Below are 24212 nucleotides of genomic sequence, written 5' to 3' on the forward strand. Positions count from 1 at the left end.
CTCAAATTAATGAATAGCTCATGCTAGAAAATCATTTGTGTTTAAGGTTGCCTACCCCTGTGCTGGAGTCTGTTCAATGAATGGGTACCCCAAAGTATTGAACACTACTTGCATAATCTATGTTTGAATTTCATTTTGAGGCTGGTGTCTGCATCTGCTGAATCTATGTGCCCTTGAGTTTGATTTGCACTCACACAATAATTAAATTTTATCCAGCTTGGAAGAAGTTTCAGTAATACTTAATATTTAGGGCATTTATCAAATCACCATTTTTCAGGAAGAGTTGGAATCTCAAGTCACATAAATGATAGTTCCGAAAATATGTTGTCCATCTTTTGACCTTTGAACCATTTAGTTAATGTTGTATCCCTTTGACACTTAGCCAGCTCTCTTGGTTATGCAAAAGGCGGTTAATATTTCTATGGTTTAATTTTCAGTTGTGTTCACTGTTTATTTTTCTTCCTACGGATAGTTAGAACTTAGAAGGAACCAAAGTTAAAGTATTAAGTTAATAATTTAATTCAAGTAGTAATAGCTGACTAGTTGTATTCACCCTCAGTAGTTTAGTCAGTTGGTTTTAGTGATATAAACTTTGACCAGCAGGTGGTGATGCTCACCAGGTTTAAATTCTTACAAACAACTGAGATAGATGCTAAACTGCAGTAAATCTTAGGGATAAAAGAAACAGGATTTGAGGATACATACTGTTCTGAATTCTGCTACTTAAATTGTCTATTCCTTTATCCAGTTTTTTGTTTGCATCATTTGCAATTGTTATGTTAAAACAACAATATGCTTTTTCCATATTTTTGTAGGTTTGTAGGATAATACAAAGTGTCATAAATTCTAAATTGCCTTTTGCCCTATTTTTCAGTATTCTAAAGTGAATCTTCCTTGTATGTGAAGGTCAATTACTTGGATAGATATTTTGATACTGCCAATTAATAGAGGTCTTATCAAATTGTAGGGGAAGATGGGGCTGTAAAATTAATGAGGGACCATTCCCCTCAATAGTAAGTATACCATTTTGGATACTTTTGGAAGGGATGGCCTCCCGGGTGAATGCCATAGTGACCAGGTTACTGGCATTGAGCATGGTGGTGCAGAAGGGAAAGAGGGAGAAGGGGAGAACAGTAGTGATAGGGGACTCAATAGTCAGTGGAGCAGACAGAAGATTCTGATGAGAACTGGGTACCCGTATGGTATGTTGCCTCCCAGGTGCCAAGGTCAGGAGCATCTCGGATTGTGTCCGCAGCATTTTGGAAAGGGAGGGAGAGCAGCCAGATAACTTGCTACGTATTGGTACCAATGATATAGGCATAAAAAGCAAGGAGGTCCTGAAAAGAGAATTCAGAGATCTAGGTAGAAAGCTGAGAAGAAGGACCTCCTGGTAGTAATTTCTGGATTGCTGCCTGTGCCATGTGCCAATGAGGGTAGAAATAGGATGATTTGGCAAATTAATGCATGGCTGAGAAGTTGATGCAGGGGGCAGGGCTTCAGGTTCTTGGATCATTGGGATCTCTTCTGGGAGAGGTATGACCCATACAACAGTGAACCTGAGGGGAACCAATATTCGCGTAGGCAGGTTTGTTAGAGCTGTTGGGGAGGGTTTAAACTAATTTGGCAGTGGGGTGAGAACCAGTGTGGACGAACTCAGAATAGGACAGATGGTAAAAAAGCAAAGACAGTGTGCAATAAGACTGTCAGGAGGGGTAGGCAGATGATCGGACATAATTGCAGAATCAAAAAGGGTAGCAAGTGCAGCACTCGGTGTTATATCTCCGTTCATGGAGTATAAGAAATAAGGTGGATGATCTTGTTGCACTATTACGAATTGTCAGGTATGATGTGGCCATCACTGAATCGTGGTTGCAGGATGGTTGTAGTTGGGAGCTGAATGTCCAAGGTTACACGTTGTATCGGAGGGATAGGAAGGTTGGCAGAGGGGGTGGTGTGGCTCAGCTCATAAAGAATGGCATTAAATCAGTAGAAAGATGTGACGTAGGATCGGAAGGTGTTGAATCCTTGTGGGTTAAGGGTCGGAAACTGCAGGAGTAAAAGGACTGGCAGTTATATACAAGCCTCCCAGCAGTAGCTGGGAAGTGGACCACAGATTACAACAGGAAATAAAAAAACTATGTCAAAAAGGCAACATTATGATAGTCAGGCAGGTTGATTGGGAAAATCAGGTTGGAAATAGATCTCGAGAGTGAGTCCTTCCTATCCCTCGGATACAACGCGTAACCTTGGACATTCAGCTCCCAACTACGAGATGGCTTTTTAGAGCAGTTTGTCATTGATCCTACTAGGGAATCAACAATACTGGATTGGGTGTTATGTAATGAACAGGAGGTGACTAGGGAGCTTAAGGTAAAAGAACCCTTAGGAGGCAGTGATCACAGTATGATTGAGTCCAACTTGAAATTTGGTAGGGAGCAAATAAAGCCTGATGTAGCAGTGTTTCAGTGGATGAAAGGAAATTGCAGTGGGATGAGAGAGGAGCTGGCCAAAAGAAATTGGAAAGAGATGCTGGCAGCGATGATAGCAAAGCAGCACTGGCATGAGTTTCTGGGAAAAAAGTGAGGAAGATGCAGGATAGATGTATTCTAAAAACAAAGAAATACTCAAATGGCAAAATAGTGCAACCGTGGCTGACAAGGGAAGTCAAAGCTAATGTAAAAGCAATAGAGAGGGATTACAATAAAGCAAAAATTAGTGGAAAGACAGGGAATTGGGAAGCTTTTAAAACCCTACAGAGAGCAACTAAAAGAATCATTAGGAGGGAAAAGATGAAATATGAAAGCAAGCTAGCAAATAATATCAAAGTGGATAGTATTTTTAAACGCAAACAACAGGAATTCTGCAGGTGCTGGAAATTCAAGCAACACACATCAAAGTTGCTGGTGAACGCAGCAGGCCAGGCAGCATCTGTAGGAAGAGGTGCCGTCGACGTTTCAGGCGGAGACCCTTCGTCAGGACTAACTTTCAAATCCCTTACTCACTCTTCCTTCAGTTAGTCCTGACGAAGGGTCTCGGCCTGAAACGTCGACTGCACCCCTTCCTACAGATGCTGCCTGGCCTGCTGCGTTCACCAGCAACTTTGATGTGTGTTGCTCAAAGTGGATAGTAAAAGCTTTTTCAAATATGTAAAAAAAATATGAGAGAGGTGAGCGTGGATATAGGACCGCTAGAAAATGAGGCAGAAGAAATAATAATGGGGGCCAAGGAAATGGCAGAAGGAAATGAGTATGTTGCATCAGTGTTCACTGTGGAAGACACTAGTAGCATGCCTTATGTTCAAGGGTGTGAGGGAAGAGAGGTGAGTGTGGTTACTATTAGAAGGGAGAAGCTGCTCAAAAAGCTGAAAGACCTAAGGTACATAAGTCACCCAGACCAGATGAACTGTATCCTAGGGCTCTGAAAGAAGTAGCAGTAGAGATTGTGGAGGCAATTGTAATGATCTTTCAAAAATCATTGGACCCTGGCATGGTGCCAGAGACTGGAAAATTGCAAATGTCCTGCTTGATCAAGCTACATTCCCAAGATTGCTCCTGGTGACATTATGCCCTTTTTTTAAGTGGGCATTAACTGAGAATTTGATTTTCAAAAAGTTTCCTATAATATTGGAAAGTACTTTAAGCTCATCTTGAAGGTAATAACTAAGCTTGAGCTACACACAAAATACTGGAGGAACCCAGCAGACCAGGCACCATCTATGGAGAGAAATAAACAGTTAAAGTTTTGGTCCAAGACTCTTCATCAGGGAGGGTCTGGAAAGGAGGGGGAAAAGCCAGAATAGGAAGAAGCTGGGAGGAGAAGAAGTATAAGCTGGCAAGTGATAGATGAAGCCAGGTGAGGGAGAATAAAGTGAGAAGCTGGGAGGTGATAGGTGGTAAAAGGATAGGGCTGAAGAAAAAGAAATCTAATATGAGAGGAGAGTATTCATAGTAAGAAGGAGGGGCAACAGAGGCAGGTGAGAAGAAGAGAAGGGGAAGAGGGGAGCCAAAATAGAAATGGGAAAAAAAGAGAAAGAGGGAAGAGAATCCCACCTGCTGCGGTTGACAGTCTGCCATAACAGAGATTTTCTGGTGGCCACTCATTTTAGTTCTCCTTCCCATTCCCATTCCCTTTCCAACATATCAGTTTATCGCCTCCTCTACTGCCACGATGAGGCCATTCTCGGGTTGGAGGAGCAGTACCTCATATTCCACTTCAAACCCACCCATCCAACTTACCCTTCACCTGGCTTCACCTCTCACCTTCCAGCTTGTATTCTTTCATTTCCTCCCATCTTATTCTAGATTCTTCTCCCTTCCTTACCAGTCTTGATTAAGGCACTTAGCCTGAACTATTGACTGTTTGTTCCCTCCATACATGCTGCCTAACCCACTGAATGCGTGCAGAATTTTGTTTGTGTTGCTCTGGCTTTCCAGCATCTGCAGAAACTCTTCTCTCTATAACTAAGCATGAAATTATTCTTCATTCACTCTACCTTTTAAAGTATTGGCTACTATTTCTACCATTTTAAGTAGTATTCAAATATGATATAAATGATGAAATAATTTTAAAATTCTTTAAAAGTTGCATTTCTCTTATGAAATAACTTATTTCCAAGGATTAGTACCTGAATAATTTACCTTTTGACATTTTGTATGTGGACCACATTAGATTGCAATCATATTCTCTATTCCTTCATTTCCTGTAGTCTTCAATCAGAAAAATAAGCTTTTAGCTGGACTTTTCTAATGCAGTCATGCATGTATTGTAGAGTATATATATCTATAAGTTCACTATAACTGTTTTGGTTGCTATTTTCTCAGATTATATATATGGTATTATTGCAATACCAAATATTATTTCTGAGATACTTGTAAACTATACTTAGAATTACAAGATGTGCTTTTAGCTAGCTTTTAATTGTCCTTTCCTTTATTTTACTAGATGAACCCTTTGGCAACAACTTGATTTCAAATGTAATTGACAGCTGTAATTGTTCTGACTCCAGTGATATAGAACTTAGTGATGACTGGGTGGGGAAGAAATCTCCAAAGATATCTCGAGCAAGCAAGTCCCCCAAATTACCCAGGTATCCAGCCCAGTTGAGTTATAATATAATTTATGATGTGAGCACTTTCCTGATGTTAAGTGTTTTTACAGAAGTTCTTTTATCCCAGTTATGCTTTCTTGGTGCCTTTGGTGCTTATCACTAATTAAATTGGACTGCTTCTTTAACTTTAAAAGATGCAGCAATTTTTCACAGCATTATACCCAAATTCAATATGTAGAACCTTTAATTTAGTCCCAAGGTGTTTCACAGAATCATTAATTAGAACTGGAAAGTAGTTATGTAATGAATAGTGGACCAGGTATGTAAAAACAAATAAGGATAAAGATTTTAGAGAGGACCAAAGAGGAAGAGAGAAGTTTAAGGAATTTGAGCTTGTAGCTAGGGCAACAGTGCCTTATCAGTGGAACTCAAGGAGGCCAAGAGTGGAAAGATGTTTGTGTGGAAAGATGAGGCCATGGATATTTTTGTGGGAGAGAATGGATGAGATTCTTTTAAATGGATCTGAAGCCAGTGTGTTCAGAATGATGAGCGAGATGTCTGGGTGCAACACAGTCTTGGATGAACTCAACTTTAAGGAGGCTACCACAGGATGGGAATGGCTGAATCTAGAAGGTGGATGAAGGGTGGTCTGATAGAGAGGCACTCTTCTTGTTGTTGCAAATATGAAGCTGAGCATAATCAAGAATGCACAAATGGCAGAAGAGCTAGTTCAATCTTAGTGGCTATACACAAGGATGATGGCATTAGAACTTACAAACAAGTTTCAATAGAAGGGTTTCTGTAATAAATGGGAGTTCATGAAGTGGTAGGAAGGAACAATGAGTCCTTGAAATCCAGTGCATTCTTAAACAGGCCAGATCAATAAAAGGGCCTTTAGGATACTTTACAAGCAAAGGCACAGAAAATAAGAAGGCAGAGGCTGCACTAGAAAACTAGTTAGATTACAGTTTGGGATGTATTCAGTTCACATTACAGAAAAGATGTAATTGATCAAGGAAGTGCACCGGAAGTTTGTGTGTGCTGCCAGGACAGGAAAATTATAGGTATTGGGATGTTTTAATTTTCTTTAGAACATAAGAGATTGAGGGGAGATTTAACTGAGATAAATTAAAATTGAGGTGTTCAGATAGAGCAAATGGGAAGGATTAATGAAAGACATTATTAATCAAGGAGCTTAGATTTTAAATTGGTAAGGTAAGAGAAGGGCTGAGATAAATCTTTTTCGCTGGAGGGTGGTGCGGTCCTGGACTCACCTGTAGGAGTGGTAGAATCTCTTCATATTTAAGTAGTATTTGGATGTGTACTAGGCAAGTTTAACTTGCAAATTTAGGCACCCAGTGTGGAAGGTGGGATTAGACTGGGTGGTTCTTTTTTGTTTGATATGAACATGATGGACAAAATGGCTCTAAAATGTGGTAAATTTTCTGTGATGTTATGAAAATATACCTAATAAATGCTTCAGCTCTTTATACTATAAATAATAAGTGTCCTTTTTGGCATTTGGTCAGAGGTGCTATTTGATTCTAAAGCGACTAATTATAGCCAAGGCAGAAGTTGGTCTGCTAAAGTTAGCTCCATTTGGCTAAGGATATTATAACTTCATGCTAATCCATGTGCATTTTTTATCAGAATTAATCTTGATGCTAGAAAATCACCCAAACTTTCTCGGGCTAGCCAGGAGATATCAAAGTCTCCACGATTGCCAATTAGGAAACCTTCTATTGGTTCCCCAAGCTTAACTCGTAAAGAATTTCCTTTAGAAGATATCACACAGGTATGAAATTATACATTTGATTCTTTACTAGAATTCTTGTTTGATATTAAAGTGAAATGAGTAGTGCAGATTGACTTAACAAATTACATTTTAGTTGATACTCGTGTTCTGTACACAAGAGCCGAGAAAGAATGGAAAATTTGAACAACAAATTGCCAATCTTCTAATATTTTACATTATTTGAGATGCACTTTAATATGATGGATGTTGGTTAGGGAGTGAACATCGTTCAGAATGAAGATTAATCATTGCTTCTAGGTTGTTAAGAAAAAATTGTTCACAAAGTCCTACATTGTCCCAATAATGTAAAGATGTAAGGTTCAAATTCATTTACTTTGTGAAGTGTGCTTGCCATATAAATAAATTTGGATGATATTGTGATATTGTAAACCAGTACTTTTGATATTTTAAAAAGAAAATTCAATTGTTTGTTTCAGCACAACTATCTTGCTCAGGTCACATCCAACATTTGGGGAACGAAGTTCAAAATTGTAGGATTGGCAGCATTTCTACCAAGTAATCTTGGTGCAGGTAGGAATTTAAAGATTAATACTCTGTCTAGGAGCAATTCATGTTTGTCAAATGTCAAAACAGCAGAATAATTGTCACACTGAAAACCTAAAATGGCCAGTGTTAAAAGTTTTGCAGAATATGGCTGCTGGGTACGTAGCAGGCAGTGAGTGAACCAACAAGAAAAATGTATCCCCAAATCCATTACCTCGTGGCCTGGTATTCCCCCACTCTACCATTAATATAAAGCCAGGGTCAATGAGAAGTTCAGTGGCACATCTGAACTAAAATAAGGTGCAGCTTCAAAAATATGCTACAGAACACAAAGCGCAGGCTAGACAGCATAAACAGTGTACAACAGACAGCGAACTGACCTCACCACCAACCAGCAAATTAAATCAAAACTCTGCTGTGCTACCCTGTCCAGTCTTGAACTGTACTGGATGCTTAAGCAGCTAATGAGAACAGTACCCTATAAGCTATGCTCTCCCTTATTGCCACCATGTTCCTTTTCATTCCCTTTTACCATGGTGCTGTGGTCAATATGCTCATTCATGTGTGCTCTCATCCAACAAGCTGCAACATCCTCATTCTCATTGGGCAAGTGCAAGGGCTGATGCTCCTGCAATCCTATTTTCTGGATCCCCATATGCAGTCACTACTTCCTGTCCTTGACAGACCGATTCTCCAACACTTAATGTAAGGGATGTAGCTGCCTTCTGGAACAAAGTGTCCAGGTAATTTCCCTCTCCCTGATGCATTGCCCAAATCCATCAGCTGCTTTCACTGAATGTGATTCACTTGGACAATATACAAATATTTCTAAGTACCTGTGTCAGAATGCTGTTCACTGACTTTAGCTCAGCGTTTAACACCATCATTCCTACAGTCCTGATCAAAAAGCTACAGAACTTGGGCTTATGTACTTCCCTCTGCAACTGGATCCTCAATTTCCTAACTGGAAGACCACAGCCTGTGCAGATTGGTAAAATCTCATTGACAATCACCACTGGTGCACTTCAGGGATGTGTGCTTAGCTCACTGCTCTATTCTTTCTACATGACTGTGTGGTAGGACACAACTCAACTACCACCTGTAAATTTGCTGATACAACCATTGTTGGCAGAATCTTGGATGGTGGTGTACAGGAGCAAGATATACCAACTGGTTGAGTGGTGTTATAATAACAGCCTTGCACTCAGCATCAGTAAAACCAAAGAGCTGATTGTGGACTTCAGAAAGGGTAAGTTGAGGGAACACAAACCATTCTTCATAGAGGGATTAGAAGTGGAGAGAGTAAGCAATTTCAAGTTCCTGGATGTCAGTATCTCTGAGAATCTAACCCAAACCCAACATATCAATGCAACTATAAAGAAGGCGAGACAGCGGCTATATTTCATCAAGAGTTTGAGGAGATTTGGGTTGTCAGCTAAAACACTCAAATTCCTACAGATGTGCTGTAGAGAGCATTCTGACTGGCTGCATCACTGTGATATGGCGGAGGGTACTGCACAGGATCATAGCAAGCTGCAGAGAGTTGTAAAATTAGTTATCTCTATCATGGGTACTAGCCTCCATAATATCTAAGACACCTTGAAGGAGCAGTGTCTCATAAAAAGTGGCTTTGATCATCAAGGACCTGCACCACCCAGGACATGCCCTCTTTTCATTGTTGCTATCAGGAAGAAGGTACAGAAGCCTGAAGGCACATACTGAGCGATTCATTAACAGCTTCTTCCCATCTGCCATCTGATTTCTGAATGGACATTGGACTCCTGAATACTACCTCACTACTTTTTTATATATCTGTTTTTTTGCACTACTTATCTTAATTTAACAGTATACGTACTGTAATTCAGTTTGTTTTTTTTATCGTGTATTGCATTGTACTGCTGCTGCAAAGTTAACAAATTTAATGGTTTATGCAGGTGATATTAAACCTGATTCTGTACACTTTCTGGTGCTACCATATATTGTCAGACTTGCAGAGACCTTCAAGTCTCCATCCAGCTAACAGGAGTCACCTGCCACTTGTTTCAAAATCATCACCTGCAGCTCATTTAAACCCAGTTCTCATCCACAATCCTTGTTCACTCATAGAAACCAGCCAGCTTCCACCAGTTGTTCCTAGCCTTCAGTTACCATGTTGTGTTAAGTGTCTATTCTCTTTTATTTTGTGGTCCCTTGTAGCTTGTCATTTTGTGGTTTGTTAGTAAGATATTTTACTACTTAATCATCTCCGCTGTTCTGCTTTTGGGTCAAGCTTCTTCTACACTTCCAGACAGGATGAGTGAACCAATGATTAACCCAGCAGAGTATGCTTGCCTAAAAGAAACCATCTGTCAAAAGAATCACTTGATCCCAAAGCAGCAGGAAACCATTGCCCAACTCTGGTTCGATACAGCAACCCCACACGAGTCAACCTCTCTTAAGAGCCCCAGATTCCGGTGCTTGAATGCTTCAACGGATCCCCAATCTAACGCTACAACTTCCTGTCCCAGTACGTCTTATACTTTGAGCTTCAGCTGTCGCTGTATGTTATGGAATGAGCCGAAATTGTCTTTATCATTTCTCTAGCAACAGGAATTCTGCAGATGCTGGAAATTCAAGCAACACACATCAAAGTTGCTGGTGAACGCAGCAGGCCAGGCAGCATCTCTAGGAAGAGGTATAGTCGACGTTTCAGGCCGGGACCCTTTGTCAGGACTAACTGAAGGAAGAGTTAGTAAGAGATCTTACTAACTAACTAAGAGTTAGTAGGAGATTTTACTAAATCTCCTACTAACTCTTCCTTCAGTTAGTCCTGACGAAGGGTCTCGGCCTGAAACGGTGACTGTACCTCTTCCTAGAGATGCTGCCTGGCCTGCTGCATTCACCAGCAACTTTGATGTGTTGTTTGTCATTTCTCTGCTGACTGGGTAAGCTCTGACCTGGGTTGCCACTAACTGGGACAATAAAACCACCACTTGCAATGAGCATGGAGATTCTACCACTGAGATGTACTGTTTTTTTTTTACTATCCGGGAAGTGGATGGGAGCTAGTCGATTGGATACATCATCTGCATCATGGCTCTTGCTTGGTGCTGAATAACACATTGGATTCTGGACACTCATGGTGGGGTTTGGCTGGAATGCAGAAGCACTATTTGCCCATTGCCATCGTGGCCTCTCAGCACTTGAAAGATAAGCCCTCTACCTGGGAGATTCCCACCAACCTCAAACCTCATCACTTTGTCCCTCTCAATTGACAAGCTTCTTATAGAAAGACCATCCAGATCATCAAACAGAACCCCAGTTCAGTTCTAAAAACCATTTCAGTCAGCAGGGCCATCATTATCAACTGCTTCCAGACCCAGGCATTTAGGCAAAGATTCTTTACCTCCCCCCCCCCCCCCCCCAAGCGTGAGCATCAGTGGAGAAACGAGTTGTGCACTTACTGCAAAGCCATCAATCACCCACACATCAAATGCCCATTGTGTCCAAGAAAACGGCAAAACCAGGTAGTGACAAGGGGCCTTCTGTCTTGTAAGCTTCCCCCATCCTCTTGTTCCAGCACCATGGCACATCCTACTCTCTCTGTTCTCCACATCCTGATGACTCTAGAAGACACAGGAGGCTCTTAGATTCTGGCATAGCAGGTAACTTTCTGGACAGGACTCTGTATGGTCAACTTGAACTCCCTACTGAGCCTATCTCTCACTCCTTTTACAGAAAGTCCAGTCCAGAGTTATCTGCTGTGCCAGAATCTAAGGGTCATTAACATATTTCCCTTGGGTTGAGGATGGTCAGATCATGCGCACAGCCTGTGCACATGAGCATCAGAGAGCACTGAGAGTCCATTTCCTCCTTACCAACTTGCCCAAATCTCCTCATCTTGGGCTGCCCCTGTTGTCCACTCATGTCCCTCACTTCACCTAGCCATCAGTTCACTGTTGAGTTGGGAACCCACCTGCCTGTAACCTCAACCTCCCCATAAGTCTGAGGACATGAAGGAAACTCTTGGCCTCACCAAACTGACAGGAATACTACAACTTAGCCATTGCCTTCAGTAAAAGGGAAGCCAGCACCCTGGCCACCTCACAGACTGCATGAGTGCTTCCCAGGCAGCACTCCTTTCTAAGATGGTCTGTTCTCCCTCTGCCCTCCACAGACCCAAGCCATGAATGACTACATCACTGCAGTGCTACAGCACAGCTTCATTTAACTGTTTAGCCAGTGCAGGATTCTTAGTCATCAAAAATAAAGATGGGCGTCTTCGTCCCTGCATCAACTGCTACGGACTCAACAAAATCATCATTTGGAACTGCTACCCTCTCCCCTTGATGGATAGCACATTTGAAGCACTCCCCAGGCCCCTCTTCTGCGAGCAATTCAACTTGATCTCTTACAGACCCGGCTTTAAGAACACGAAGGCAAACACTTCGTCATGACAGTTCAACCCATCTGATATAGAGAACAACCTTCAGCCCATCATTGCATCCTCCCAGATTCTCGATCCAATCATCTAGTTCCTCCAGGCCCTACAGCATGAACCTACTCTGGCTAACACACTTGACAAATACATGTACTCTGAAGCACTCCACTGGGCCCACTCCTCACCCCATTCCAGCCATCCACAAACCCTGGATTTTCAGCAATGCTAGTTCTGGTGGCCCACTATGATCATTGGTGTTTGTCAGTTGGTTGCTGCCTGCTTTCGATGTGCCCAGTCCAATTCCTCCAACCAGTGGACCTCTGGGCTTGTACTGACCCTGCCAGTCCCTCTATGATCTTGGTCCCTCATTGCCATGGATTTTATCACAGGTTTGCCACTTTCCAATGGGGATACAGTGGCCATGACAGTGGTAGACTGGTTCTCCAAGGTGGCCCACTTCATTGCTCTCCTCTCACTGTCAGCTCCTGAGACGGTGGACCTGCTTACCTCCACAACTTCACCCAGGGCATTATGTCAGACCAGGGGCCACAATGTGTTTCCCACTTCTGGTGAGCCTTCTGCTCCCAACTCCGCACCTCGATGAGTTTGTCTTCTGGCTATCATATGCAGGACAATGGACAGTCAGAAAGAGCCAATCAGCAAGTTGAGAAGCTTCTGCCATGCTTCACTGCCTGTAACCCTTCCACATGGAGGAAGTGTCTGCTTTGGGCCAAACTGTCCCACAATCAACATACCACCTCTGCCATGGGTATGTCACCCTTTGAAGTGCTTCACAGCTATCAACTCCCATTGTACCCCATGGAGGAGCCAATGGTGCTGTCCCATCTTCTAGGGCCCTGGTTTGGTGATGCCAGAGTGCTTGGAAGAGGGCATCGAGGGCCATCCCTGCTGCCAGCCATGCCTACTGCTGCCAGGCTAGCAGCTGTTGGCGCCCATCCAGACTACTTTGATCTGGGGACCATGTCTGACTATCTACCAGAAGTCTGCTTCTGCACACCGACTCCCTCAAGCTCTCACCCCAGTTCATTGGTCCCTTTAAGATTGTCCATCACATCAACCAAGTCACTTAACCTCAGGATCACACCTACCTTCCGTGTCTCCTGTAACAAGTCCATGGCCCATGGCTTACTCAACCCATCTGAGTCCTCATCTCTGGAATGAAGGATCGTGGGAGGTGGTCCAGTGCATATGGTTTGCCAGTTCATAGAGTCATATTGTTGTGGATGGAGTGTGCAGTACCTGGTGGACTGGGAAGGGTGTAGCCCAGAAGAGAGGTCTTGGAATGCCACACAGTTTCATCTTGGATCCATTTCTCATCGAAGCGTTCCACTGGACCCATCCGATTACCCAGGACCGTTGGGTGCTGGCAGTAAGTGGGGTGAGCCCTGTCAGGCTCACCCAGCAAACAGGAGTCACCTGACACTCATTTCCAAATCGTCACTTACCGCCCACTTAAACCAGTTCTCACCCATAATCCTTGTTCACTCATATGAACCAGCCAGCCTCAACTAGTTGATCCTAGCCTTTAGTTGCCTCGTGTCATGTTAAGTATCTGTCATGTTAAGTATCTGTTCTCTCTTATTTTGTGGCCCCTCATGGTCCATTTTTAGGTATTTTGCAGTTTATTAGTAAAATATTGTTGAATTGATTTCTCTGCTCTGCTTTTGGGTCAGGTCTCTACATTTCCTGAGACATCCTTTTTATTATGTGGTGATCAGAATTGCACACCAGCATATTCTATGTCTTAACCCATTGCGGAATCAAAATGGCTTCATCCCAATAAGCCTCCAACACCTATTTTTGTTTCATTGGCAATCATGGAATCCTTGCATTTTGCTTCTTCGCTCAGGTGATTAACATAAATTGTAAACAACGTAGGCCAAAAACTGATCCTTGGTACTCCGCAGGTTATTTCCCTGTGGCCTGGTAAGGACCATAGCCATTGACAGCCTGTGTTCAATCTATGCTAACACATTTCCTCCAGTACATGTTACCAGTCAGGGTTGTTAGCCCTGAGCTGAACCCTTACCTGGAGGACTAGTGAACCACTCCTAGTCTCTCCTCCGCTCTTTGACCTGTTTGGCATAGGTGACCTTACCAAGAGCCGAAGCATAAAGCCCTTACTCCAGCCAGCATAGCAGCATAGCTTTCCTGGTAATTGAGGCATACAAGCCTTCAAACCAGGGGTAGGCAACCTTAAGCACAAACGATTTTCTAGCATGCGTTATTCATTAATTTGAGGCAAAACATAACTAGATGTATTTAAATAGATAATTCCCATATTTGAAGTTTTTTATGGCATTTATCTGGCCCACTGTCCGCTCATTAATACGCGATCCGGCCCACAGAGGCAAAAAGGTTGCCGACCCCTGCTCCAAACCATGACAAGGTTGTGATCCTTTTGGAAGATAAAGCCATTATGACTAGGTTTCGTTCATCAATTAAGAAAACTGAATATGCAATGCTTATAAAAATTACTCGCCCCATTAGAAGCTTTCATGTTTTATTGTTTTACGATGTTGAATCCCAGTGCATTTAATTTGCCTTTTTTTGACCTTGATCAACATAAAAAGACTCTTTTGTGTCAAAGTGAAAACAGATCTCTACAAATTGATAAAAATTAATTATAAATATAAAACACAAAATAATAGATTACAGAAGTATTCACTCCCAAATGACACACCAAATCATCACTGGTGGTTTTAGAAGTCACATAGTTAAGCGAAGAAGTCATCACCCTGACACAGTGATGTCAAAAAAGCAACCTCTCCCTCAGTGTTGCAAAAACAAAGGAGCTGGTTGTGAACTACAGGAGGATTGCAGACAGGCTAACCCCTATTGATATCAATGGATCTGGGGTTGAGAGGGTGAACAGCTTGTTCCTTAGCATATACATCACCGAGGATCTCAAATGGTCTGTACTTACCAGCTGTGTGGTGAAAAAAACACAACAGCACCTCTTTCACCTCAGACAGTTGAAGTTTGGCGTGAGTCCCCAGATCCTAAGGACTTTCTACAGGGGCACGATTGAGAGCATCCTGACTGGCTGCATCACTGCCTGGTACGGGAACTGTACTTCCCTCAATCACAGGACTCTGCAGAGCCCAGCGCATCTGTAGATGGGAACTTCCCACTATTCAAGAGATTTGCAGAGATGAGTGTGTAAAGAGGGACCCGAGTCACCCCAACCACAACCTGTCTAGCTGCTACCATCTGGGAAATGGTACTGCAGCATTAAAGCCAGGACCAACAGGTTCTGGGATAGCTTCTTCCACCAGGCCATCAGACTGATTAATTCACGCTGACACAATTGTATTTCTATGCTATATTGACTGTCCTGTTGTAATACTATTTATTACAAATTACTATAAATTGCATATTGCACATTCAGGCGGAGACGTAACGTAAAGATTTTTACTCATGTATGTGAAGGATGTAAGAAATAAAGTCAATTCAATTCAAGATGTTCTAGTTATATATAAACCTGTATACGGTCAAGGTATTTCAATTGTAGTGAAAATACACCTGTATCTGGAGGTTCCAACTGCTGGTGAGGCAGTATCCTGGCAAAAACTACACCATGAAGACAAAAGAACACTCCAAGCAACTATGCAAAAAAGTTATTGAAAAGCACAGGTCAGGAGATGGATACAAGAAAGTCTCCAGGTCACCGAATATCCCTTGGAGTACAGTTAAGTCAGTCATCAAAAAATCCAAAGAATATGGCACAGTTGTAAATCTGCCTCGAGCAGGGAACCTGAATGACTCTGCAAGAAGGGGACTAGTGAGGGAGGCCACCAGGAGACCTATGACAACTCTGGAGGAGTTACAAGCTTCAGTGCCTGAGATGGGAGAGACTGTGCATACAACTGTTGCTCAAGAGCTTCACCAGTCACAGCTTGATGGAAGAGTGGCAAAGAGAAAGCCACTGTTGAAGAAACTCATGAAATCTCAGCTAGAATTTACCGGAAGGCACGTAGGAGACTCTGAAGTCAGCTGAAGAAGGTTCTGTTGTCTGGTGAAACCAAAATTGAGCTTTTTGACCATCAGACTAAACACCGCACATAATCAGAAACACATCATCCCTATCGTGAAGCATGGTGGTGGCTGCATCATACTGAATCAGAATCAGGTTTATCATCACCAGCACGTGTCATGAAATTTGTTAACTTAGCAGCAGCAGTTCAACACGCTACTTAATACAGAAAAAAAAATATTAGATAAGTAAATTAATTACCGTATACATATATTGAATAGATTAAAAATCATGCAAAAACAGAAATAATTATAGATTTAAAAAGTGAGGTAGTGGTCAAGGGTTCAATGTCCATTTAGGAATCGGATGGCAGAGGGAAAGAAGATGTTCCTGAATCGCTGAGTGTGTGCCTTCAGGCTTCTGTACCTCCTACCTAATGGTAACAGTGAGAAAAGGGCATACCCTGGGTGCTGGAGGTCCTTAATAATGGATGCTACCTTTCTGAGACATCGCTCATTGAAGATGTCCTGGGTACAATGATGTAGCCTGTCAGAATGCTCTCCATGGTACAAAAATAGAAGTTTTTGAGTGTATTTGTTGACATACCAAATCTCTTCAAATTCCTAATGAAGTATATTCGCTGTCTTGCCTTCTTTATATGGATATGTTGGGACCAGGTTAGGTCCTCAGAGATCTTGACACCCAGGAACTTGAAACTTGAAACTCCTTCCACCTCTGATCCCTCTATGAAGATTGTTGTGTGTTCCCTCGTCTTACCCTTCCTGAAGTCCACATTCAGCTCTTTCGTCTTACTGATGTTGAGTGCCAGGTTGTTGCTGTGACACCACCCCACTAGTTGGCATATCTCGCTCCTGTACACCCTCTCATCACCATCTGAGATTCTACCAACAGTGGTTGTATCATCAGCAGATTTGTAGATGGTATTTGAGCTATGCCTAGCCACACAGTCATGGATATAGAGAGAGTAGAGCAGTGGGCTAAGCATACACCCCTGAGGTGCACCAGTGTCGATTGTCAGCAAGGAGGATATGTTATCATCAATCCACACAGATTGTAGTCTTCCGGTTAGGAAGTCGAGGATCTAATTGCAAAAAGAGGTACAGAGACTCAGGTTCTGCAACTTCTCAATCAGGATTGTGGGTATGATGGTATTAAATGCAGAGCTATAGTCAATGAACAGCATCCTGACATAGGTGTTTGTGGTGTCCAGGTGGTCTAAAGCCATGTGAAGAGCCACTGAGATTGCATCTACCGTTGACCTATTGTGGCAATAGGCAAATTGCAATGGGTCCGGGTCCAGGTCCTTGCAGAGGCAAGAGTTCAGTCTAGTCATGACTAACCTCTCAAAGCATTTCATCACTGTAGATGTGGTGCTACCGGGCGATAGTCATTAAGGCAGTTCACATTATTCTTCTTAGGCACTGGTATAATTGTTGCCTTTTTGAAGCAAGTGGGAACTTCTGCCCATAGCAGTGAAAGGTAGAAAATGTCCTTGAATACTCCCACCAGTTGGTTGGCACAGGTTTTCAGAGCCTTACCAGGTACTCCATTGGGACCTTCCGCCTTGCGAGGGTTCACTCTCTTTAAAGCCAGCCTAACATTGGCCTCAGAGACACAGATCACAAGGTCATCGGGTGCAGGAGGGATCTCCACAGCTGTAGTTATATTCTCCCTTTCAAAGCAGGCATAGAAGGCATTGAGTTAATCTGGTACTGAAGCATTGCTGCCATTCTTGCTATTGGGTTTTGCTTTGTAGGAAGTAATGTCTTGCAAACCCTGCCAGAGTTGTCATACATCCGATGTCGCCTCCAACCTTGTTTGAAATTGTCTCTTTGCCCTTGAAATAGCCCTCCTCAAATCATGCCTGGTTTTCTGGTCCAGGTCTGGGCCGCCAGATTTGAATGCCACAGATCTAGCCTTCAACAGATAACGTACCTTCTGGTTCATTCACGATTTTGGTTTGGGAATGTACAGTAAGTCTTTGTAGGCACACACTCATCCACTCAGATTTTAATGAAGTTGGTAACAACTACAGCATACTCATCCAGATTCGAAGATGAATCCCTGAATACAGTCCAGTTCACTGATTCAAAGCTGTCCTGTAAGCGCTCCTGTGCTTCCCTTGTCCATACCTTCTTGGTCCTTACTACTGGTACTGCAATCTTTAATCTCCGCCTATACTCAGAGTAGAAATACAGCCAGGTGATCAGACTTCCCGAAGTGAGGGTGTAGAATAGCAAGGTAGGCATTCTTGATGTGGGGATCATCATACTGTGGGGATGCTTCACTACAGCAGGCCCTGGAAGGCTTGTGAAGGTAGAGGGTAGAATGAATGCAGCAAAATACAGGGAAATCATGGAGGAAGACCTGATGCAGTCTGCAAGAGAACTGTGACTTGGGAGTAGATTTGTTTTCCGGCAAGACAATGATCCCAAGCAGTAGGCCAAAGCTACACAGGAATGGCTTAAAAACAACAAGATTAATGTCCTGGAATGGCCAAGTCAGAGTTCAAACCTCAATCCAATTGAGAATTTGTGGATGGACTTGAAAAGGGCTGTTCCCTCATGATCCCCATGCAATCTGGCAGAGCTTGAGCTGTTTTATAAAGAAGAATGGGGAAAAACTGCAGTGTCCAGATGTACAAAGCTGATAGAGACCTATCCACACAGACTCAAGGCTGTATTTGCTGCCAAAGGTGCATCTACAAACTACAGACTTGAAGGGGGTGAATACTTATGCAATCAATTATTTTCTGTTTTATATTTGTAATTAATTTAGATCACTTTGTAGCATTCTCCTTTCACTTTGACATGAAAGACTCCTTTTCTGTTAATCAGTGTCAAAAAAGCCAAATTAAATTCACTGATTCATTGTTGTAAAACAATAGAACATGAAAACTTCCAAGGGGGTGAATACTTTTTATAGGCACTGTAGATATGTTGTCTTTCATTATTAGCTCTAGCATCTTGACATCAATGGATGTTCAGTTAACTGCCCTATAGTTCACTCATTCTGTCTTCCTTTCTTTTTGAACAAGGGAGTCACATGGGTCTTTTCTAACCTCCACTGAATTCAGTGAGTTTTAAAAATTTTCAACCAATGGGTCCACAATTTCTGTCGCCACTTCCTTTAAAACACTTGGGTTCAGACTTCCAGTCCTCAAGATTTATCTGCCTTTGAACTAATGAGTTTCTCTGATACTTTATCCCTCATGACTAGGGTTTTTACAACTTCTTCCCTGTAACTTGAAATAGACCCACCTGTTACCCTTACAAATGAAGGTATTTGTAGTATTCTCCATGGTGATGCAAAAAAAATGGCTTTAACTTTTCTGTCCTGTTCTTAATTCACCAGACTTGTTCTCCAGAGGCCCCAAACCAACTTTAGTCACAGCTTTCTTATAAATCTCTCTAGAAGCTCTTATTAGATGCTTTGATATTACATGCAACTTTTCTCTCAAAATTTATTTTTTTGTCTTTTTGCTATTACATTCCAAAATAGTCCAAATTTTCTGTCTTCTACTACTAAGTGCCACTTTGTAGGCCCGAGTTTTCAAGTTAACACTATTCTTGACCTCCTTTGTTAACAACTGTCTACATCTTTCTCATTGAACCCCTCTTTCTAACTGGGATAAGTTCCTGCCGAGTGTTATGGACCAGATATTTGAATATCTACCACTTTTTAGACAGCAATCCGTTTCATAGCTAATTTTCCCAGTCCACCGTAGACTGCTGTAGCTTCATTCCATTGAAGTTGTCCTTATTTAAGTTGACGTAGGTTTTGGTCCTGAGATAATTCAAATTGTATCTGCAATTTTATCATATTGTGGTCACTCCCTCTTTGGGGATCTTTAACCATAAGATCTCTTATTAACCCTTATTACTTAGAACCTTCATAAAAAGAACCATCTCTAAGTTAGTCATATTCTCTGTGATAATTACCATTTTTAACGTGTAAGGTGAACATTTTTTAAATAGCACATGGGATATAAAGAAAAGTCTGATTTTAGAATAATGTCATTGAGTTAATGAATCCATATTTGTGAAATTGAACAGTTGCGTTGGTTGCTTGCTAAGTGGTAGCAGATGTCGTCGATCAGAATGTAACTGTTAAGAGGATTAGATAATACAAGCCTCATAAATTTGATTTGATAGTTGATCGTTGTTTTTATTTCCTAATTTCTTTAACAATGCCAAATAAATCTACTAGGTTGTTATTTCCAGCACAAGATAAAGGAAACATTTTAAAGCTAACTTCTGCCAGAATTAATCCTTCCTTAACTTGGATTGCAACAACTGATTTTAGACCATAAGACACAGGAGAAGAATTTGGCCATTTGGCCCATTGAGTCTGCTCCACCATTCAATCATGGCTGATCCTTTTATTTCTCCTCCTCAACCCCATTTCCCGTCCTTCTCCCCGTAACCTTTGATGCCACGTCCAATCAAGAACCTATCAATCTCTGCCTTAAATACATCCATTTACCTGGCCTCCACAGCTGCATGTGGCAACAAATTCCACAAATTCACCACCCTTTGGCTAAAGAAATGTTTACGCACATCTGTTTGAATGGATGCCTCTCTATGCCCTGGCTATGCCCTCTTGTCCTAGACTCCCCCACCATGGGAAGCATCCTTTATACATCTACTCTGTAAAGGCCTTTCAATATTCGAAAGGTTTTGATGAGATTCCCCCCCCCCCATCCTTCTAAATTCCAGCGAGTACAGACCCAGAGCGATCAAACGTTCCTCGTATGATAACCCTTTCATTCTTGGAATCATCCTTGTGAACCTCCTCTGGACCCTCTCCAATGCCAGCTCATCTCTTCTAAGATGAGGAGGCCAAAACTGTATACAATACTCAAGATGAGGCCTCACCAGTGCCTTATAAAGCCTCAGCATCACATTTCTGTTCTTGTATTCTAGACCTCTTGAAGTGAATGCCAACCTTCCTCACCACTGACTCAGCTTGCAAGTTAACCTTTAGGGTGTTCTGCACACAAACTCTCAGGTCCCTTTGCATCTCAGATTTTTGTATTTTTCCCTGTTTAGAAAATAGTCCGCAATTTATTTTTACTACCAAAGTTCACGACCATGCATATTCCAATGTTGTATTTCATTTGCCAGTTTCTTGCCCATTCTTCAAATATGTTGTTCTGCATCATACCCATTTCATCAACATTACCTGCCCCTCCACCGGTCTTCATATCACCTGCAAACTTGGCAACAAAACCATCTATTTCATTATCTAAATCACTTACATGCAGCACAAAAAGTGATCCTAACACCGACCACTGCAGAACACTACTAGTCACTGGCAGCCAACCACACAAGGAACTTCTGAAAGTTCAAATATATAACATCCACCTCATCCCCTTTATCTCTCCTACTTGTAATCTCCTCGAGGAATTTCACCAGGTTCGTCAGGCAGGACTTTCCCTTAAGGAAACCATGCTGACTTTGTCCTATCTTGTCCTGTGTCACCTTGTCCTTGACAATTGACTTGAACATCTTCCCAACCACCAAGATCAGGCTATCTGGTCTATAATTTATTTTCTGCCGCTTTCCTCCTTTGTTAAAGAGTGGAGTGACATTTGCAACTTTCCAGTCCTCTGGCACCATGCCAGAATCCAGTGATTTTTGAAAGATCATTTCTAATGCCGCTACTATCTCTAACACTACCTCTTTCATTACCCTAGGGTGCAGTTCATCTGGTCTGGGTGATTTATGTACTTTTAGGTCTTTCAGCTTTTTGAGCACCTTCTCCTTTGTAATAGTAACTGCACTCACTTCTCTTCCTTCATACACTATAATATCTGGCACACTGCTAGTGTCTTCCACAGTGAAGATAGATGCAAAATGCTCATTTAGTTCATCCTTTTCCCTTTTGTTATTTCTCCTGCCTCATTTTCTAACAGTCCTATATCCACTCTCATCTCTTTTATTTTTTACATACTTGAAAAAGCTTTTACTGTACACTTTGATATTATTTGCTAGCTTGCTTTCATATTTCATCTTTTCCCTTGTAACGATTTTTTTACTTGCTCTCAGTAGGTTTTTAAAAACTTCCCAATCCTCTATTTTTCCACTAATTTTTGCTTGTTTGTATGCCCTCTCTTTTGCTTTTACATTAGCTTTGACTTCCCTTGTCAGCCATGGTTGTACTATTTTGCCATTTGAGTATTTCTTCATTTTGGGAATACACCTTCCTCACATGTCTTTGCTGCTCTGCTGCCATCCCTGCCAGCAGCTCCTTCCAATTTACTTTGGCCAACTCCTCTCATACCACTGTAATTTCCCTTACTCCACTGAAATACTGCTATGTCAGACTTTACTTTCTCCCTATCAAATTTCAAGTTGAACACAATCATATTGTGATCAATGGTTTATAAGGGTCCTTTTACCTTAAGCCTCAGGTTCATTACTTAACACCCAATCCAGTACAGCTGATCTCTTAGTAGGCTCAATGACAAACTGCTCTAAAAAGCCATCTCTCAGGCATTCAACAAACTCACTCTCTTGTGATCCATTGCCAGCCTCATTTTTCCACTCGACCTGCATGTTAAAATCTCCCATGACTATCTTAACATTGCCCTTTTGACACACCTTTTCTATTTACTGTTTTAATCTGTGGTCCACCTCCCAGCCACTGTTGGGAGGTCTGTATATATAACTGCCATCAGGGTCCTTTTACCCTTGCAGTTTCTTAACTCAACCCACAAAGATTCAACATATTCTGATCCTATGTCACATCTTTCTACTGAGTTGATGCCATTTTTTACCAGTAGAGCCACGCCTCCCTCTCTGCCTACCTTCCTTATCCCTCCAGTACAACATGTAACCTTGGACACTCAGCTCCCAACTACAACCATCCTTCAGCCAAGATTCAGTGATGGCCACAACATCATACCTGGCAATTTTCATTTTGTATTAAAATATTCTAATACATATTCATGTTTAATACAGATCTTTTAATGTTACAAATTCTGAATTGTTAAAATAATCAACATTGGAATCGATTCATTTCTTTTACAATGGAAAGCAGATTAAACTGCTCAACACATCAGATTTTCCATGAAAGGAAGGAATGTGTGTAAAAGGGCAAGAGGAATGTAGGTGCTTTTAATGCGAAGAGCACTAAGTTGGTGAATAAATTGGATCATCTTTGGATTTAAGGAACTAAAGAAATATTGATCCCTACTTCATGTATTGGCAAATGCAATGTAGACAACAGCACAGCATAACACAGGATATTTTGAAGGGATGAAGCAGTGGCATAAAATACAGTTTTTTTGAGGGAGTTTGTTCATCATGTATCAATATAAGTTTCTGATATGAAAAGTAGTCATCTTACATAATTATCTTCCTTGCTCTCACTTTCTAGTTTCATTTAGTGCATCTTTCCCAGTTTCTGTGTAGTTGTCGAGTTAATTAAATTTAGCTTCAGTATAATTTATGCCTTTTGCTGATGTGGTTACAAGAATGTGGTACACATGATTTAATATTAATATATATCCTGTTGTTCTTAGTCATCTATAAGACCAGCCTGCTCCACCTTCAGCCGAGACAAATGACCATCTACCTACCTGAAGTGCGCAAGTTATCAGTGGATTTGATCAACATGTCTATGTTCAATCCCAGTGTTTTCAGTGAAGATGAGGATGATCTTGCAGGTGAGTCTCTTGCTGGATTCACACACGATATGTTACAACTTGTTTTATCCTTCGAATATTTTGATGAAGATTTTGTGAACCTTGAGGGCTGCTGATGATTGTAAGTGAGGATTGGGTGCTGCTCATTCTGTCCATTTGCAAAAGGCAAGTAACTATAAGCCAGTTAATTTAACATCTGTAGTTGGGAAAATGCTTGAAGCTATCATTAAAGAAGAAATAGTGAGGTATCTGGAAGGAAATGGATTAATCAGGCAGACGCAGCATGTAATCAGCAAAGGCTGAATTGCAATATACATTAATGATCTAGAAGAGGGGACCGAGTGTAGTGTATTTAAGTTCAAAAGATTCAAAGATTCAAAAAAGTTTATTGTCATTCTAACCGTACATCAGCTCTGCAGGGCAGAATGAGATAGCGTTTCTTAGGAGCAGTGCAATCATAACGTAACAAACGCAACACTGAATAATATACATAACAATAAATAATAAAACACAACAGCCACATGTCAGTTAAAATCAAGTTATAAGTGTCTAGTGCAAGTTAAAAGTGTCCAAAGCAGAGTCAGGTAGAGCAGCTATTTAGCAGTCTGACTGCCTGTGGGAGGAAGCTGTTTCGTAGCCTTGTGGTTTTAGTTTTGATGCTCCTGTAACGTTTACCTGATGGCAGAAGAACAAACAGTTCATGGAGAGGGTGTGAGGGGTCTTTAATGATGTACCGTGTCTTCTGGAGGCATCAACTCTGAAAGAGGTCTTGGACAG

General features: G+C 41.7%; 1 protein-coding gene across 1 annotated transcript in view; it reads left to right on the top strand.

The window, feature by feature from the left end:
• tulp4a (TUB like protein 4a) overlaps positions 1-24212 on the top strand; it is a 175956-nt gene that overhangs the window by 128083 nt on the left and 23661 nt on the right. Inside the window, exons 9-12 of the mRNA XM_072265924.1 lie at positions 4942-5086; positions 6698-6842; positions 7280-7373; positions 23313-23456. Of these exons, the coding sequence (XP_072122025.1) occupies positions 4942-5086; positions 6698-6842; positions 7280-7373; positions 23313-23456 (528 nt within the window). The remainder of the gene's footprint in view (positions 1-4941; positions 5087-6697; positions 6843-7279; positions 7374-23312; positions 23457-24212) is intronic.

The sequence above is a fragment of the Mobula birostris genome, chromosome 8 (assembly GCF_030028105.1).
Source record: "Mobula birostris isolate sMobBir1 chromosome 8, sMobBir1.hap1, whole genome shotgun sequence".
Taxonomy (NCBI): Eukaryota; Metazoa; Chordata; class Chondrichthyes; order Myliobatiformes; family Myliobatidae; genus Mobula; species Mobula birostris.